Here is a 20028-nt window from a genome sequence, read left to right on the forward strand (position 1 = left end):
AAGAATATTTTTTCATGGACCACCAAACGTGGATTTTTTAAAGAATATTTTTTCATGGACCACCAAACGTGGATTTTTTAAAGAATATTTTTTCATGGACCACCAAACGTGGATTTTTTAAAGAATATTTTTTCATGGACCACCAAACGTGGATTTTTTAAAGAATATTTTTTCATGGACCACCAAACGTGGATTTTTTAAAGAATATTTTTTCATGGACCACCAAACGTGGATTTTTTAAAGAATATTTTTTCATGGACCACCAAACGTGGATTTTTTAAAGAATATTTTTTCATGGACCACCAAACGTGGATTTTTTAAAGAATATTTTTTCATGGACCACCAAACGTGGATTTTTTAAAGAATATTTTTTCATGGACCACCAAACGTGGATTTTTTAAAGAATATTTTTTCATGGACCACCAAACGTGGATTTTTTAAAGAATATTTTTTCATGGACCACCAAACGTGGATTTTTTAAAGAATATTTTTTCATGGACCACCAAACGTGGATTTTTTAAAGAATATTTTTTCATGGACCACCAAACGTGAATTTTTTAAAGAATATTTTTTCATGGACCACCAAACGTGGATTTTTTAAAGAATATTTTTTCATGGACCACCAAACGTGGATTTTTTAAAGAATATTTTTTCATGGACCACCAAACGTGGATTTTTTAAAGAATATTTTTTCATGGACCACCAAACGTGGATTTTTTAAAGAATATTTTTTCATGGACCACCAAACGTGGATTTTTTAAAGAATATTTTTTCATGGACCACCAAACGTGGATTTTTTAAAGAATATTTTTTCATGGACCACCAAACGTGGATTTTTTAAAGAATATTTTTTCATGGACCACCAAACGTGGATTTTTTAAAGAATATTTTTTCATGGACCACCAAACGTGGATTTTTTAAAGAATATTTTTTCATGGACCACCAAACGTGGATTTTTTAAAGAATATTTTTTCATGGACCACCAAACGTGGATTTTTTAAAGAATATTTTTTAATGGACCATCAGACCACCAAACGTGGAATTTTTAAAGAATATTTTTTCATGGACCATCAGACCACCAAATGTGGATTTTTTAAAGAATATTTTTTTCATGGACCGTCAGACCACCAAACGTGGATTTTTTAAAGAATATTTTTTCATGGACCATCAGACCACCAAACGTGAATTTTTTAAAGAATATTTTTTCATGGACCATCAGACCACCAAACGTGGATTTTTTTAAAGAATATTTTTTCATGGACCATCAGACCACCAAATGTGGATTTTTTAAAGAATATTTTTTTCATGGACCATCAGACCACCAAACGTGGATTTTTTAAAGAATATTTTTTCATGGACCATCAGACCACCAAACGTGGATTTTTTAAAGAATATTTTTTCATGGACCATCAGACCACCAAACGTGGATTTTTTAAAGAATATTTTTTCATGGACCATCAGACCACCAAACGTGGATTTTTTAAAGAATATTTTTTCATGGACCATCAGACCACCAAACGTGGATTTTTTAAAGAATATTTTTTCATGGACCATCAGACCACAAAACGTGGATTTTTTAAAGAATATTTTTTCATGGACCATCAGACCACCAATCGGGGATTTTTTAAAAAATATTTTTTCATGAACCATCGACCACCAAACGTGGATTTTTTAAAGAATATTTTTTCATGAACCATCGACCACCAAACGTGGATTTTTTAAAGAATATTTTTTCATGGACCATCAGACCACCAAACGTGGATTTTTTAAAGAATATTTTTTCATGAACCATCAGACCACCAAACGTGGATTTTTTAAAGAATATTTTTTCATGGACCATCAGACCACAAAACGTGGATTTTTTAAAGAATATTTTTTCATGGACCATCAGACCACCAAACGTGGATTTTTTAAAGAATATTTTTTTCATGGACCATCAGACCACCAAACGTGGATTTTTTAAAGAATATTTTTTCATGGACCATCAGACCACCAAACGTGGATTTTTTAAAGAATATTTTTTCATGGACCATCAGACCACCAAACGTGGATTTTTTAAAGAATATTTTTTCATGGACCATCAGACCACCAAACGTGGATTTTTTAAAGAATATTTTTTCATGGACCATCAGACCACCAAACGTGGATTTTTTAAAGAATATTTTTTCATGGACCATCAGACCACAAAACGTGGATTTTTTAAAGAATATTTTTTCATGGACCATCAGACCACCAATCGGGGATTTTTTAAAAAATATTTTTTCATGAACCATCGACCACCAAACGTGGATTTTTTAAAGAATATTTTTTCATGAACCATCGACCACCAAACGTGGATTTTTTAAAGAATATTTTTTCATGGACCATCAGACCACCAATCGGGGATTTTTTAAAAAATATTTTTTCATGAACCATCGACCACCAAACGTGGATTTTTTAAAGAATATTTTTTCATGAACCATCGACCACCAAACGTGGATTTTTTAAAGAATATTTTTTCATGGACCATCAGACCACCAAACGTGGATTTTTTAAAGAATATTTTTTCATGAACCATCAGACCACCAAACGTGGATTTTTTAAAGAATATTTTTTCATGAACCATCAGACCACCAAACGTGGATTTTTTAAAGAATATTTTTTCATGGACCATCAGACCACAAAACGTGGATTTTTTAAAGAATATTTTTTCATGGACCATCAGACCACCAATCGGGGATTTTTTAAAAAATATTTTTTCATGAACCATCGACCACCAAACGTGGATTTTTTAAAGAATATTTTTTCATGAACCATCGACCACCAAACGTGGATTTTTTAAAGAATATTTTTTCATGGACCATCAGACCACCAAACGTGGATTTTTTAAAGAATATTTTTTCATGAACCATCAGACCACCAAAAGTGGATATTTTAAAGAATATTTTTTAATGGACCATCAGACCACCAAACGTGGAATTTTTAAAGAATATTTTTTCATGGACCATCAGACCACCAAATGTGGATTTTTTAAAGAATATTTTTTTCATGGACCGTCAGACCACCAAACGTGGATTTTTTAAAGAATATTTTTTCATGGACCATCAGACCACCAAACGTGAATTTTTTAAAGAATATTTTTTCATGGACCATCAGACCACCAAACGTGGATTTTTTTAAAGAATATTTTTTCATGGACCATCAGACCACCAAATGTGGATTTTTTAAAGAATATTTTTTTCATGGACCATCAGACCACCAAACGTGGATTTTTTAAAGAATATTTTTTCATGGACCATCAGACCACCAAACGTGGATTTTTTAAAGAATATTTTTTCATGGACCATCAGACCACCAAACGTGGATTTTTTAAAGAATATTTTTTCATGGACCATCAGACCACCAAACGTGGATTTTTTAAAGAATATTTTTTCATGGACCATCAGACCACCAAACGTGGATTTTTTAAAGAATATTTTTTCATGGACCATCAGACCACAAAACGTGGATTTTTTAAAGAATATTTTTTCATGGACCATCAGACCACCAATCGGGGATTTTTTAAAAAATATTTTTTCATGAACCATCGACCACCAAACGTGGATTTTTTAAAGAATATTTTTTCATGAACCATCGACCACCAAACGTGGATTTTTTAAAGAATATTTTTTCATGGACCATCAGACCACCAAACGTGGATTTTTTAAAGAATATTTTTTCATGAACCATCAGACCACCAAACGTGGATTTTTTAAAGAATATTTTTTCATGGACCATCAGACCACAAAACGTGGATTTTTTAAAGAATATTTTTTCATGGACCATCAGACCACCAAACGTGGATTTTTTAAAGAATATTTTTTCATGGACCATCAGACCACCAAACGTGGATTTTTTAAAGAATATTTTTTCATGGAACATCAGACCACCAAACGTGGATTTTTTAAAGAATATTTTTTCATGGACCATCAGACCACCAAACGTGGATTTTTTAAAGAATATTTTTTCATGGAACATCAGACCACCAAACGTGGATTTTTTAAAGAATATTTTTTCATGGAACATCAGACCATCAAACGTGGATTTTTTAAAGAATATTTTTTCATGGACCATTAGACCATCAAACCAAATTACCATGGAATCAATACAAATCATGGACTGGATTCCATGTCGAAATTCACTGTTTCCTTTAAAACTATTACTTTGTGCATTTATGCCATCAGAGTGCAGTGAAGGGGAAAACAATAATTACATACATAAGCAACATAATCTCAAAAGATGATTTCAAAAGTTTAGTCAAGACAAGCATAAATAATTTGCATGCTCAAGCATTTTACAACGAAATGCTCTAAAAGAGAATTAAGAAATTGTATCCATTTCATCAATACAAAAACAAATTATTGAAATAAAAAATTAAAAAAAAAAAAAAAACGAAAACTACTGCAATTCGTCATACTAAAAAATTTTAATTTCAAATTAGTTTTTGCCAGCCAACCAACCATCCATCCATATTATTGAGCATTTTTCCATTGTTTTAACTAATTTCAAGTAAATTAAAGGTGGAAACCGGTCTACTATTGCATGTTTGTTAAAACACAGTATATAGTATTTTTTCTTTTTAATTTCATTGTTTACGTCAATGTACATAGTTCAGTTTACTATAATGACCAAACCAACACTGGAGTGATTGTAAAATCACTCAAGCGTTACGTTTATGTTTATATGAATAAAATACTACGAAATGAAAAATGATGTACACTATGGGTATGATGTTGATCGTCATTGTATGTAGAGTAATGAAAACTTTTGTAAATTTACTAAATACCGTAATGGCGAAAAGAAGAGCATGAGGGCAATTTACAGATATGCGAAATTTGGGCTGGAATGGATGTCAACATTCCTGATTTACCAACAAATATTTAAAATAGACATACAAATTACAGGCGAATGCTTTAAGAGCTCTTTGTTGTTCAGCAGGAGATCAAGTGTAAGTCGACGATGGAAGAAGTAATGTGTTCCCAAAATTGTGCTATTTAACTAAACCCAACTATACAACTTACAACTGGCGAACGGAAATGTTTTTATTTCAATTTAATTGAAAATCACATGGCGGAATGATTCAACAAAGATTTCCCCACACTGGAATGAAATGTGAAATGAAAGGTGTCTTTGACATTTTAATAAAACAATTTAATGAATGTTTTAGTTTATATAATAGCAGTGACTTCCAACAAATTAGTTTCGCAATTTAAACAAAAAAAATCGTACAATAGGCCTCAGAATAGTTATGTGTAATTGGACAAACAGTCTACCTTCTCATGATATCTAATATGAATTCACACACAGTAAATCTGTAATGATCGCGTATTCACATTTTTTATATTGATCATTTTATGCTTGGTAATAATTTTGAAAAATAAAACGATCGCCACAAAGATTCGTATACTAACTGACAGTGTAATGGAAAATGACTTCGCAGATGATGTAGGTGGAATCATCCACGTAATTTATAACATGTAAGTACCTAGTCTGTCATCTTTCAAAATGGCGCAATGGAGGTATCGTAAATAGAAATAGAAGAAATATTGGCAATTGACGTGATGTAACCAGCAATTTTTTCTCTTATGTCTCATGATTATTCTGTGCTAAGAGTTCCTATATAGCAGTTCGGTTTCGAAGGACACTAAATTATGTGGAACGAATAATTTACCCCCACCACAGACAGGCAAAATGAAAAGACTCGGGGAAAATAACAATAAAAATAAAATACAAAGGCAAATATCGGAATGTAACTGAACCATATGCCTAGGGGAGTAAACTCGATCGAACGATTCTTCTATCCAAACCGGGCACCTCAGTGACGGAGACCACATCAAGTCCAAAGTTGATTGGGACATACGATTGTACAACTCCATACATACCATTTGTTATGTTGAAAGCTTGTGGCCTAAATCAATCACACGATCCACAAAAATCAATCAAATCAAACGAAATCATCGAGTATCGCCTAAACAGACTAGCGGAATTCACTAAAGGCGGTAAAGTGGTATTGTTACGGTGGCCAATATTTTGGGACGAGCATAGAGTACATATGCAGATTTCTAAGTAACATCGGAGATTTTTAAAAAATAGTTTTTGGTTTCCCTTATTTTTTGCGTTATTGATGCTGCTCATCTGCAAAATATTTCAGTATATTTTCAGATTTTTTTTTTTGACTAACGGTTCCAGAGATATTGCGCTTTGAAAATGTCGAAATCTGAAAGACTACATGCAAAGAAATACTCATAACTTCTTTAATATTGGTCCAACTCGTTAAGCAACAGAAAGTCAACACTGCCTATCGTAGGAGGTGTATGAAGGAGGGGCCTAATATTGAAACTTTTCGGTCCCAATAACTCAGGAAGTAGTAGCATCCCCTTAGAAAAACAAATGATCAAAACGTCCACAGCTATTAAAATTTTAGCATGATCTCATAATGGGCTTATGCTTGGTTAAAGCGCGCATTCATATTTTGGAGTCATTCCTTTCGATAGATATTATACCAAACACCCAATTTAGTTGTACCCCGTAGGATTTTTTAGAGATTTTCGTTATTATGTCAAGAAGCATGGACTTGCCCGCAGATAAAATTATATAGTTGTAATCAGAATCATAAGGGCTACCTTCGAAGAAAATCTCAAAACGATGCCAGAACAGTCATTAAAAATCGCATTTGAGCGAAAATTTTGAACTTTTTTGAGAGAGGTACCGGAATGAACTGTCCGATATAGATCTTCATGAAACTTGTGCATTTAGAAAAATTTTACGATGTGACTGGAACTTTAGGTCAATCTCAGAAAGTATCGACCCCGAAACAAGTAAAAAAAGTATCAGTTGGCTTTGCCGACAGATATATACCACAGCCTGTGTGGATTGAAATACTTCTTTAAAAAAAAAAAAAAAAAAAAAAAAAAAACGTATGTTTTAGGGGGTTTTCAAAATTTTGGGCGTATGAACCGACAAAACTATAGATAGGATTAAATCTCAAAAAATTGCGAGGATATCGATAGATAGAGCTTTTTTCACACTAGCCTACGAAAAACATAATATAGCTGTAAACAGGGCCACTAGGAAAACCTTCGGTAAAAATGTCTAAAGGATCCTCGAACAGACCCTTAACCACACAAAAATGTTGAACATTTGTGTGGGTGGTACCACAAGGATTGGACAGATAGAGTCCAAATTTGAACATAAACTAAGTTTGGACAATATGTAGAGATCCAAAGTTTGGATCAAATCGATTGCTACGTCTATGAGAAATCGCGCGTATCATTTTAGGGGGAGTTACCGGAAGGAGTGGACCTATAATGAAAGAAATATGACAATATCCAAAGTGTGGACGAACGCAGTATTCGGTTCGAGCTCTTCATCCACTAAATATGGTGCCATAGCGTTTTTTTACAACTTTCGGGCTGTTTTGTCAAGAAGTATGGACTTGCCCCTGAAAAAGCTTTTACCATCGTAATTGAGGCAGCGGATGCAAGTTGTTTCATCAAAAATCAAAGTGATTCGAGACCAGGTCTTAAAGTGAACTTATCCAAAATTTTGTGTGGAGGGTACCTGAAAGAGTGGACAAATATAGTCCATATTCGAACCTGATCTATATTTGGTAGATATATTAGGATGTGTAAAGTATGGACCAGATTGGTCCCTCCCATCAAGAGTTATCGTGCGCACAATTTTTCCCGATGTGGCTTATCTTCGAACTTAAACTATGTTTGGACAAAATATTATTAAGGCCACATTTTGAATCGAATCGGCAGATCCGTTCGAGAGTTATCTTGCGCTGCAACCACCTCACACGGTGTCATAGGGGTTTTTTGCAACTTTCAGGCTATTTTCTCAGGAATTGTGGACTTGCTCCTGATGAAACTTGTACCGTCGTATGGAGGGCAGTGAATACAAGTTGCTAAACCAAAAATCAAACCGATTCGAGAGATGGCCCTAAACTGAACTTTTCCGAAATTTTGTGTGGGAGGTGCCCGAAGGAGTGGACCGATTGAGTCCAAATTGTAGCATCATCTAAGTCTGGCTGAAATTTCACGATGTGCAAAGTATGGACCAAATCGGTTAATTCCTTCAAGAGTTATCGTGCGCACAAAATTTCCCAACATTTCCGAACTTTTGTGGGGGAGGTAGCGGAAGGAGTGGACCGATATAACCCATCTTCGAACATAAACTACCCAGCAAAATGTTTGTAGCAAAAGAAGTAGTTAAATCATGAGTGCAAGTGATTCCGGACTACATCTTTTTATGTGAAAGAAGTCATGATTTTTACAAGGGCATGGTGCAGTGAGGATACTGTCTAATTTACTTCTTAAGCACACATTTTACATTAGTTCTTTGTAGTGAATAAATCACAACAACATATGATTCAACTACTTCTTTGGCTACAAACAAAGATGTAGTTCGAAATCACTTTTATTATTTTTTGTATACAAATTACTTTTTTATGGATGCAAACATATTGCTGTTATTATAATTAACAAGAAACAAATTATGTTCTTTGCCTTTTTAAGTTTTTTTTTGCAAAATTTTGAAATGTCTAAAATGTGAAAAATTTATGAAATGGATTCAAATCGGACATTGTCAAAATGTGAAGAACGGACTGCATTTTTCATGACTCTGCGTGGACTGCTTCAAAAAAAGCTATTCAATCACTACTTCACAAGGAACAACTTCAAATAAATTTTGCTGGGTAAGTTTGGACAAAATATTACGAACGCCAAGTTTTCGACCGAATCTGTTGATCCGTTCGAGAGTTATGGTGCGCGCCAGCCAGACAGACGGACGGACATGGCTAAATCAACTCCAAATTGTCTGAAACACATTTCGTCCAAACATACTTGTTGTCTAAAACCAATATTTCGATGGGGCACATTTTGCCCGTATGAAAGTATATACACCCTCGTTAGCATAAATGCTGAGGGTATAAAAATGTATCGTGAAATTTTGTGTGAGACATCATAGTACATATTCGAAACTGTAATACATAATTCATAGTAAACGTGGACAGTAATAGAAGGAGTTGGCCTAGGTTGATGAATTTTTGTACAAGCACTTATGAGGGCATAGGCATGACAACAAATTCAAACTTTGGTCCACTTACACACTCCATGAAAGAAGCGAAATTTGTGAGTTCTGTGTAACATGCTATTGCTTTACTCAACATAACGGTACTTAATGTATAAACATTTTATGTAAACTTTTTTTCACAAAAATAACTTCCAATAACTTGTTTAAATAATTTAAATAGTTCCTTTAACATGTGGTCCTTTTTATATAAATTTCAATATAAGGTACCTACGAAAAATGATCTAGGTTTGATGAGCTATAACTTTATAGTTATCCCATATATCGACAAAATTCGTTCAGTATTGTTCTATTTGAAGTGTTTTCAATAAAATAAAATCATAAAATAATAAAAAAGTCAAAGTCAAAAAGTCAAATTTTTCGATTTTTGTCCACTAAGGCACCACTGTAAGGCGTGTCTTACGACACCACTTGTGGGGAAGAAATACTCAGGAAATGTCGCCCACATTACACTGAGGGGTATTTTGCCACCAATTTTGGTCCTATTCATACAATACTCCCTTAGCGGGCACAACTTTAGCATACAAATTGAAATTTTCTAGAGGAGTTGTTCGAAGGACAATTTTCAAACTTGATCTACGTTTAGACAAAATATTGCAAGATGTATGTGCGAACCATTCAGTTAAATGGAGTTCAAATTGTATGAAACTGATTTCGTCCGATCAGATATTCACTCTACGTCTAGAAGTGACCCATAAAAAAATTACGTTTCAACTCCAATGCAGACTAATATGTGGTCAAAAGACTTCTTCCAACCCTATCTTACTAGCTTTTTGCAAAAGATTCGTGCAAAATTTATTGAAATTGGTGTTAAAATAACTGTTGCCAGATTAGAAGTTTAAATGAAAAAAAATTTAAGACTTTCGAAACCAAAAAACGCGAAAGTAGATCGGGTAGTAAACGCGGATAAACCCAAAATTAGAGTATCAACACACGAGACATGCAGTGAATCGGACTATTGAAGTTGAAAACTTCATGTTATATTAATCGAACTGTAGTTTACAGGCCTTAGGTCGTAAGACGGGGCATTACTGTTAAATAAATAAATAATAATTCAATCAATCAAAATATTTTATATTCAATATAGTTTTTTATAAAAAAATGTCCTACCATTTGGTCCAACATTTGGACTTCGTCATATTATGTCCAAACTTAGTTTCATGGGGCAATGCCGGTCCACAACTTCCGGTACTTCTCCCCAATATTTAAAAAATGTCACTAAAATGCTAGGACGACATCACTTGAATGGGGCAACCAATTTGTTCCAAACTTTGGATCTCCTAATATTTTGTCAAAATTTAGTTTAACTTCTAAAATGGCACATAGCGGTCCTCCCTAAGGGTACCTCCCCCACAAAAGTTCAACATTTGTGTCCTAGTGCAGTTAATTCCTAATCCACATTTTAGTCGGCAAGTTCAAATGTCCAAAAAGGCCACAAAATTCAGAAGAGACCTTAAATACATTCGATCCCTCCGTAGGTGAAAGTTTCACTTCACATTGGCTGAGGGTATGTATCTGTCGGCAAAGCCGACTGACACTTTTTTACTTGTTTTAATATTAATTTCTCCTTTGAGTTGAGCTTTCTTCGTCTGAAATAGCACAACTTTTTTTGTAAAAGAATTAAATTAAAATTAAAAAAACAACAACGTGTTCTTCTCTTTTAACGGTCATATCTCAGCCAATCTTGCGCCGATCGATTTGCAATTTTTTTGAAAGTGATAAGTAATGGTAGCCCCTTAATAACCCACCCATCGGTAAAAAATGAGTTCATGCTTTGCTAATACTTTTAATAGACTTTTACTAATCTTTTATGAATAGTCCAGCTCTTTCTCTGAAAATGTCTTTATTTTCCCAAATAATAACCACTTCCTTTTCTCATAACTGCCTTCTGGCAATTATGACTTTTAAAAACTCTTTCAACAATGTGCTGGTGGTCACTTCTGACTTCAAATCTTCAACCCCTTTTTCATGGTAAGTTTGTTTTAACGATCAGCAACTTAGAAATACTTTTGATCTAAAACACCTGCTAGACTATAAAAGATAACCTTTAACACATGTTTAAAAGGAAAAATCTACGCATCTGTCCTTTGTAACACAAAACCCACTAACTCTTTTCTTTGTTTTGCTTTGCTTTGTGTGTACATAATGCACGTACATAGGACGCACATTAAATGTTGTCTTGTCCACATATCAACAATTATGCGTGAAGAGTATGATACCGTCATTCATTTCCTCCCCTTAGCACATTTGTAACGTCATCCATAACAAAAAATACACCTGCTGCCTATTTTGGAGACAAACAATATGAAAAACTATTTTTGATACAAAATCTTTAGAAGTTTTAAAAATGATGTATGTATACATACATACATGTGCCCGAAATCTTCAAAGTACTTGACCGAAATCTAAGTAAAATACCTTACAGATTACAAAGAGACATACATCAACTCTCCAAATATCTTCCAATAATTGAACTGTTGCCAAATAATAAGAATAAAACCTCGAAAGTAGAAAAGAAAACTCACTGACCCTAGAGAAAAATTAAAAGAAATTAAAAATATACACAAGTGAGGTGGTTGGTGGCGCATGTTTTTACTATATAGAACACATACCAGCAGTGGCAACAAAAACACTCACGATTTTGGCAAACATATTCCCACGCATCTACAGATATTAAAATAAATTAATATACGCACGAATGCTAATGTAAATCTTGTGCTAGAATAAATACACCCTTCCATCTTCGTGGCAAACACGTGAGTCATTTTAAAGAGTTAGCTGTTGCGTTTGCTACTAAGCATTCCCAAAAAAAAAAAAAAAACTGGTAATTGTGTGTTTTTAACGTACGTTATTTTAACATAATCCTTTTAAAATATAAATTTAATTTGCATTGTGGCTTTAGTAAGAAGAAGAAGAATAAACATGTTGGCTAATTAGAATCCCATGGGCCCAGAAAACAAAAACAGCAACAAACAAAACTTGTTCTAAATAATTCACATAAATTAGGTATGGTTATAAAAAAAAACATCATCAGACTTAGTTCAGGAACTGATGCATGAAATAATGACAATTTAGCCGGGTTTTATAAAACAAAACAAATATAAATATGATATCTTTATATAATTGTACCAAAACAATATTTAGCAAACAAATGTTTTGCTATTTATTTTTTATTACTTTTTTTAGTTTGAACAACTGCGAATTGTTGTTCCCATTTGAAGGGCAAAAGTAATGAATTAAGTAAATAGGTAGATAGATACCTGTGATGTTCGAATTGTTTGTGTTTATGTTATCAGTAATATTGGTTGGAGTATTATAATAATAATAATAAGAGCATGGAGAAGAGGAAGTGTTCGCGTACGATATCTAAAAATACATATTGTTACTATCTACAATTTTTTTTTTATTTTTTCTGATCATATATTTTATGTATAGACATGTGTATGTGCACATGCCTTTATCTTTACACCCCATTATATACTATCTAGAGTTGCCTGTACTTTTCTTGTTTCCGCTTCTAGCAAAACAAAATTTTGCAAAAAAAAAGGTAATTTGAGTCTAGTGCAATACACCCCAAGTGTTAATTGGCCAACACAGATTAGCCATGATATGCACGGTGCCATAAATGGAAACTCCTACAATGACTTTGGTTTTGTTTTTTAGCAAACGTCAGCTAGATAAAAATAATTAAGCACCTTTTTTCATTATTATTAAAGTTGTGTGACGACTTTGTTTCTTGAGTAACAAAAAAAGTAAACTCTGCATTTGGGGGCTAAGCGAATAGTAGGCGACTTTATTGTAACCTACACTATTCATGGCAAATATCTTGGAGGAAAATTCTGTTTCTATTTGAATTTTTTTGGGAATAATCTAAAAGCTTCAACGCAGTCTACACCAAGCTTAAAATCCTCATATTGTAAAAATACCACAATGTCGAGTTTTTTTGAGCATTCAAGACATTGTCGAGAGAAGTAAAGTTAAGAGAGTAAAGTTATAAGGTTTTAACTAAGACCACAAAGAATACTAAAAACTTAAGTGCAGCTAGAGGTTTGTGAAGGAGTGAGTAGTAAATTTCGGAGTCTATACCCCGAGAAGTTCTCTTAAACTGGGTTAATGGGTTACCTTTACTTATCACTTTTAAAAAACCGAAAAGTACATGTATATAGAGTATGCCGCGAAAAATTTTAAGTCAATTCAAAATTTTTCACGAAATGGAATTTTTGAAGTCGATGTCAACGATAGCTCATATATATGTTGGTGAGTTTTTTAAACTGAGATTTTTTGCCAGTTCCAAGGGTTAATTCAGTCAATTTTATCAGAGCAGGAGTAGCTGTCATCATTATAGTATTTAGGACCATGCCAAAACCATGGATGTTAGGACTCGTATGTCAGATATATATTTTGACACAACCCCCACCAAAATGTGAAGTATTTTAGGAGATTTTGACACAGTATGGAATAAATTTTAATTAAGAGTCTAAAAGTTAAACAAATAATTTCTACCTATAATATCCAATTTTGTAACGTAATTTTCTTAACAAAGTATTTTACTTAGATACATAGTTTGTTCTAGGACTTACAATGAAATTTTGTGTAGAATATTTCTTCTTTCGCCTAGGACTAAATTTCATGTTACTTTCATGCATCAACTCCAACAAAGAAAAAAACAAATTTATTCAAAAAATATTTGTGTGTTTTGTTGGCAAATTTGATGTATATATTTTCTTGATATATATTGCAAATACATATTTCATTTATTCGGCGACTTATATTGAAATTTGATGGAGATTATTTTTGTCTCTGACGTCTTCTATCTAGAATGAAGTTTTGTAGGACAAAACTTAATAAACTCAGATAAAGTACAACATTAAGCCTAAAACGTTATTTTATTTTTGGCAGATTCCTGGCGTTTAGGTACGATTTAGAGTTTTGGTGTATTTGGGGACCTATAGTAAAATTTTATGAAAAATAATTTTGTAGAATATTTTGATCTGATACGATCACATTTAAAATGAGTTTTTAAACGTTTTAACAAAAAGGGGCCAAAAAGACCCCTTTAGTGACTCGCATGAGGGTTAATTTATTTCATAAAAAGATACCCCGAATTGTTGTCAGTAATATTGCCAAAGACACTTTATACCTAAAATGCAAGGATTCAAAGGAATCGGATGTCGAATATTTCAAAACCTGTAGAAATGGTCACGTCTTGCCACGTCTATTTAGGTTACTTCCCGACGTAAACTTTCAAAACGCCGATACACGTGTCTTCTTTTTTCGGTCTTCTTTCATAATCTGTGCGGGGTTTCTTGTAATTTAAAAAAAATGTTCGATTTTGTTGTACAGTGTTATTGTCACCGTAGAAATTTTTGAGCCTTTGGACCATTATGTCAGGATGCATGGACTTGCTCACAAAAAAAACGTTACAGCGCCGTAAGCAGAAGCACAAAGACTACCACAGGTAAAAATTTCAAAACTATCCTCGAACAGCCCTTAAATTGCACATACACAAACATTTTAAAATTTTGTGAGGAAGGTCCCGAAAATGCTGTCCTATATAAACGTTCCTGCAGCTTGATGTACCTTTGGAAGACATTTTACGATGAGAAAAATTTCAGTAAAATCGGCATATTTGTGCTTTAGAGTCATTATAGTTGGTGTCTGCAGTATTTTTTAAACTTTTGAGCCATTATTTCAGGAAGCGCGGATTTGCTTACAAAAAAACTTGATATAACTGTAAACAGGACAACGAGGAGTACATTTGGTTAAAATTTAATAACGATCCTTGAACAGCCTTTAAAATGCACATAAGCGAATATGTTGAACTTTTGTGAGGACGTTACACGAACATTTCCGATATAGACGTTCTTGGAACTTGATGTGTATTTGGAAGATATTTTACCATAACAACATTTAGGACAAATCGGGATATTCAATTCGTAAGTTATCGTGTTCATCAGCCATTTTAGTTGGAGCCGGAGGGTTTCCATTTGAGCTTTTGGGTCGTAATATAAGGAAGCATGGACTTGCCCACGAAAAACATAATATCGCTGTAAAGAGGCCAGCAAGTAGTATCATTGGTTAAAATTTCAATACGATCCTCCAAAAGCCCTTAAAGTGCACTTAAGCACTTATCCGATATAGACCTTCTAGGAACTGGATGTATAAAAAAATAAAAAAATAAGTTATCGGGCTCATCAGTAGGGGTTTTCTTTAGAGCTTTTGGACCATTATATCAGAAAGCATGGGCTTGCCCCACAAATAGCTTTACATCGCTGTAAACAAGGCAACAAGGAGTACATTTGGTAAACATTTCCAAACGATCTTCTAACAGCCCTTCAAGTGTACTTAAGCAAAAAATTTTAATTTTTGTGAGGTTGGTAAACGAACATGGGAAAAAATTTGGGGGAACTTTATATTTCCAGAATATGAGCCCCTGAAGTTCCAAAAATTTAATTGTTAAAAGCAGGAAGTGAAATGAAGAAAATGTTGTTGTTGTTCCTGAAATTTGCATGTCTTAAATTAAAGGCCGAAGGCCGGCTACTTCGAAAAAAATTTAAATTTAAAAGAAAATGTTCTCGTACCCAATATTTGCAACTTTCATCTGAGAAAGACTAATATGCCCGGTCGAAGACCGCGTTCGAAAATGGTGAAATTAAAACAAGGGAATTTTCGGAACATCAAAGGCCCATATATGTATAGGGAAAGATGAACTTGATCGAAGTACCGATAAAATATTATCAGATGACAAGTTTGAACCAAATCGTTCGAGAGTTATTGTGCCCGCCAAGCTATCGACTTCAAATTGTCTAAAACGTACATGGGGACTACAGCCACTATTTTAATGAAGAACTGTTTAGCATAAGGCAGAGGGTATAAATGTCCATTTTGACTACTCTTGTTGACCTGTCCAAACTTTTCATCTTCCTAATGGTGTCAAACTTCGGATTTCTATCTACTTATAAGAAAATGTTAAATCTGATTACCAATTGTTATGTTTCTCAAGTGACACATATCCTCCCAACGAGGACAATAAGACCTATATCTGGTGAAAAATGACATTCCAAGTGGTGGTTCTAAGCTTAATAGAAGATAAGCGACATAATATTTTTTCTGTTACTAATTCTTGAATAGACCTGGTGTGGATAATAATGGCGAATAATATTCTCGTAATTAAGGCAAAGACATCTATCCCTGGTGAAAACTTCATAGCAATCAAGGTGCTGCTGCTCAAACCATTTACTAAACCAAAAATACCCCATCGTATCAATAGGGTATTTATAATCAAAATAATGACAACACTGGTATTGTTTTGAATTGGTTTTCTAAACAATACACAACATAACCAGTTATCAGTTTCCGCATGAATAATACCCCCAAAATATAAGTGGAGATTAGTTGTTTTAGTGTCTAAGCAATTTCAAGTTATTAGATGATGTTATTGTTTCTATTCACATTTGTTAAAGTTTTCTGAAAAACTTACCTCCCAAAGCTGAAATGACATTGCCCAAGGCTAAGAGACCTTGATTAATTTTAACACCTTCTTTAAAGCGGTCGCCGGTGGCTCCAGTCTTTTTGGAACGTTCTGAACCAGCCAAATCGACCAAATGAAATTTGGAGGTGGTAACGGCTCGTCTATAACAAATAAAAAACACAAACAAAAAGAAAAATCAATTGATAAACAATATAAAAAATAAAAACACACAGACGCACGCACACCATCTCCACACATCTCATCATACACAACTACACAGACATAACCTCAACTTGTGCAAAAAAAACAGCAAACAACAACAAATTGAATTTCCTCCAAACACCAACAAAACAGATAAGAGCAATATACTTACGATTCGTCTTTTTTGGTTGCTTGCAGGGTAACAGTAAATATAGCATGTGATCTGGAGGAAGCCTCATTCATTGCTGTGGAAGCCACGGCACGACCCGATGAACCCCGCACCAAACAATCTGTTGTTTCCTTGGCCGAATGAACCTGTTGCTCCGTTAGGCCAACCATTATTATACCACTACGGTCTTCACGCATATCAACAATACTCTCATCACGAGGTTTATTCGATAATAAATCGAATAGCTGCTCCTGATACAATTCCATGAAAGAACATTTGATAACAAATTCATATTGATCCGATAGTTTTTTAATACGTTCAAAGATATCGTGCATTGCTCGCGGTATAACACCAACATTTTCATCCAGTTCACCATCAAAGGCAGTACCCATTGTATGAGTTTTACCAGAACCAGTCTGGCCATAAGCCAAGATGGTGGCATTGAAACCACTAAATAATTTATCCAACATATCGGAGACAGACATATTGTACACTTGTTCCTGGGTGTCACGCCAATCGAAGACAAAATTAAACGAGAAGGCATCATGTCCATTGACCACCACCTGATCTTGGCCATCGACTTTTTCCACAGCCACTTGACAACCGCGATTAACTTCCGAAGGCACTAAGGGACGTACCCTTAGAGCCACTCGCACACTTTCCAAATCACCCATTTTAAAGTAGTTTTGTAGACCGAGACTTTAATTGGTAGACTATTTGGTACCACACGTATGTATGGGAAGGTTATTACAAAACAAACGTCGTTGTGACCTGTAATTTGTTTTAAAAAACAGAAAGAAATCAATAAAAGCCCTTGTAATTTTTTGTTTTTCTTTCACTTTTTTTGGCTAGCCAGCCACTCACACTTACCCTTCCTCAATGATTTGCTTTTTTGCGTGCCTCTACTGCTCTTCTTTGCTTGCTGGGTATTTGGTTGGTTTGCTGGTGGTGGCTAATAGTTTTTCTCTTGCCCTGTGGCGGTCGGCTGCTGCGAATAGCAATCTCTTGCGTATGAGACAACTTACAAAACACTAATGACACTTTTGATGCGACATCAACACCTCTTATAAAGATAACATATATTTTCTTGGTTTTGGCAATTAACAGGTAAAACACACAACACAAATCTTCTTTATGATGGATGCAACAACAAACACAAACGGTTTTTCAATAAAACACACATACGCGGAATTTCCTTTTTTATCTGACACAATTTCCACGAATTTTAATTCAAACAATAGGAACAGCGAGGTGGTTTAAAGGAATTTTCAAAATTTCCAAAAATTTTCACTTGGGTTTTGCATTTGGCGGTGTTACGTTGATTCCCGCTGTGTGTGTTTCCGTGTATTATCTATCGTCGCGGCTCGCGGCTTTAAACCGTTTGAATTCAAATGAAAAATGACATAAAGAAAAGAGAAAAATGAAGATGACACAGTGTTGTATTTTTGTGATGACAACTGAATGACAATACAGCACTGCTTAGTACACTGTAAAAAAACTAGTGAATGAAATAGAGTATGATAGGTTTATACATGGTATTAAGGCGTACATAAGCCGCTCTGCCTGAAGGCCTGCGTACATAAGCTGCCTTGCCTGATTGCCTTGCTTTCCTGCTTCATTTCTGACATAATAAAAATACAAGAATAAAGGAGGCCGAGCAAATTTCGAACTGGGTTGCACTTTTCTTTTTTATTCTTTTATCAGAAGCAAGCAAGGCAACCAGGCGATGCAGCTTATGTACGTAGGCCTTGATTGCCTTGCTTTCCTGCTTCATTTTTGACATAATAAAAATAAAAGAATAAAGAAGGCCGAGGAATTTTCGAACTGGATTGCCCTTTTCTTTTTTATTCTTTTATCAGAAGTAAGCAAGGTAAGCAGGCAAGGCAGCTTATGTACGCAGGCCTTTATTGTGCCTTGGCTTTACCAATACTTCACCAATATTTCGTTAGCTTTTTTCATAATTTTCCTTTCATCAATGCTAATTTCTTTGTAATTTTTCTCTTCATGAAATTATTTACTTTTTTACTAGGCGTTTACACCAGACTGTTTGTCTTCAAATACAACTCTGATTTACTAACACATACATACATTTGTCGGCTGTCTCCCAGCTGTCTATCAGTTTTTCACAGACAGTAGTGTTAAAAAATTTTTGACATTTTTGTGAAAAAGAAGTGTAACGATAATTTAAATATGTTGAAAATAAAATAATATGTACAAAAACAAAATATGTGAACGGAAAACAAAAGGAAATATATGGTTTTCATTCATAATTTTACAACTGTTTTTACAGTTGTCTGCATGGCAGAACTACCAGGTAGTGGTATCACACCAGCTGATCGAATATGAAAAGTCAAATCCCTTTATAAACAAATTATTTTTGTTGTAATTTCCCCAACAACATAAAGAAAGTTTTGACATAACATATTCAAAATTTTACGATGCCACTACCTGGGTAATTGTGCCATGGTTGTCTGGACGCCTACGTCACAGAGGCAAGTTTTGGGTTTTTGACAATCAATACATGAAGTCAACTGTCCTGTCATTTGTAAACGCAGGGTTAAGTTAATTGTGCAAACGAACTCATGTCATGTTCACACGAGCGTTTGAATTACGTTGTTCGCCTGTCGAACGACGTACACGAATTAACCCGTTTCCTCGACACCATTCGTAATTAACAGAAACATAAACAAAATTTCCTTCATTTTTGTTTCCTTGTTTTCACGAAAATTTGAACCGAAAGCACATAAAATATACATTAAATGAATAGGAAAAGCAATAGACTTTCCTTCAAATGTATCTTCTATATTTATGTACACACATTTCATTCATTTTTTCCATAATTATTAATATATTTTTCTATTTTCAAAATTAAAGAGAGAGAGAGAGAGAGACATGTCAAAACTATGTTTGTGTATACAGACTTTCAGTTATTTGTTTCCTTTTGTTTCTGATTTTTTACACGATTTTGAACTAATGGACAAGAAATGTGTGCGGAATTAAGAAGGAAACACAACCATCTTCCTTCTGCATCTATATAAAATGTTAAGTTCATTAATTTTGATTCATCTTTTTTCCT

General features: G+C 34.0%; 1 protein-coding gene across 4 annotated transcripts in view; it reads right to left on the bottom strand.

The window, feature by feature from the left end:
- Window positions 1-18438, bottom strand: part of Klp3A (kinesin-like protein 3A) — a 34407-nt gene extending 15969 nt beyond the window's left edge. For 3 of the 4 annotated variants that reach the window (XR_012411788.1, XR_012411789.1, XR_012411790.1), the window contains exons 1-3: window positions 17823-18373; window positions 16956-17723; window positions 16592-16743 (exon numbers count right to left, since the gene is read on the bottom strand). Coding sequence is in view for 1 of the 4 variants with exons in the window: in XM_073977519.1 (XP_073833620.1) it covers window positions 16592-16743; window positions 16956-17626 (823 nt within the window). In the remaining 3 variants the exon portion in view is untranslated. Of the gene's footprint in view, window positions 1-16591; window positions 16744-16955; window positions 17724-17822 lie in introns of all 4 variants that reach the window. The other variant, XM_073977519.1, reaches the window with a different exon arrangement.
- Between the last annotated feature and the right edge of the window lie 1590 nt (window positions 18439-20028).

This window comes from Musca autumnalis, unplaced genomic scaffold (assembly GCF_047663935.1).
Source record: "Musca autumnalis isolate F117 unplaced genomic scaffold, ASM4766393v1 scaffold_3, whole genome shotgun sequence".
Lineage (NCBI taxonomy): Eukaryota > Metazoa > Arthropoda > Insecta > Diptera > Muscidae > Musca > Musca autumnalis.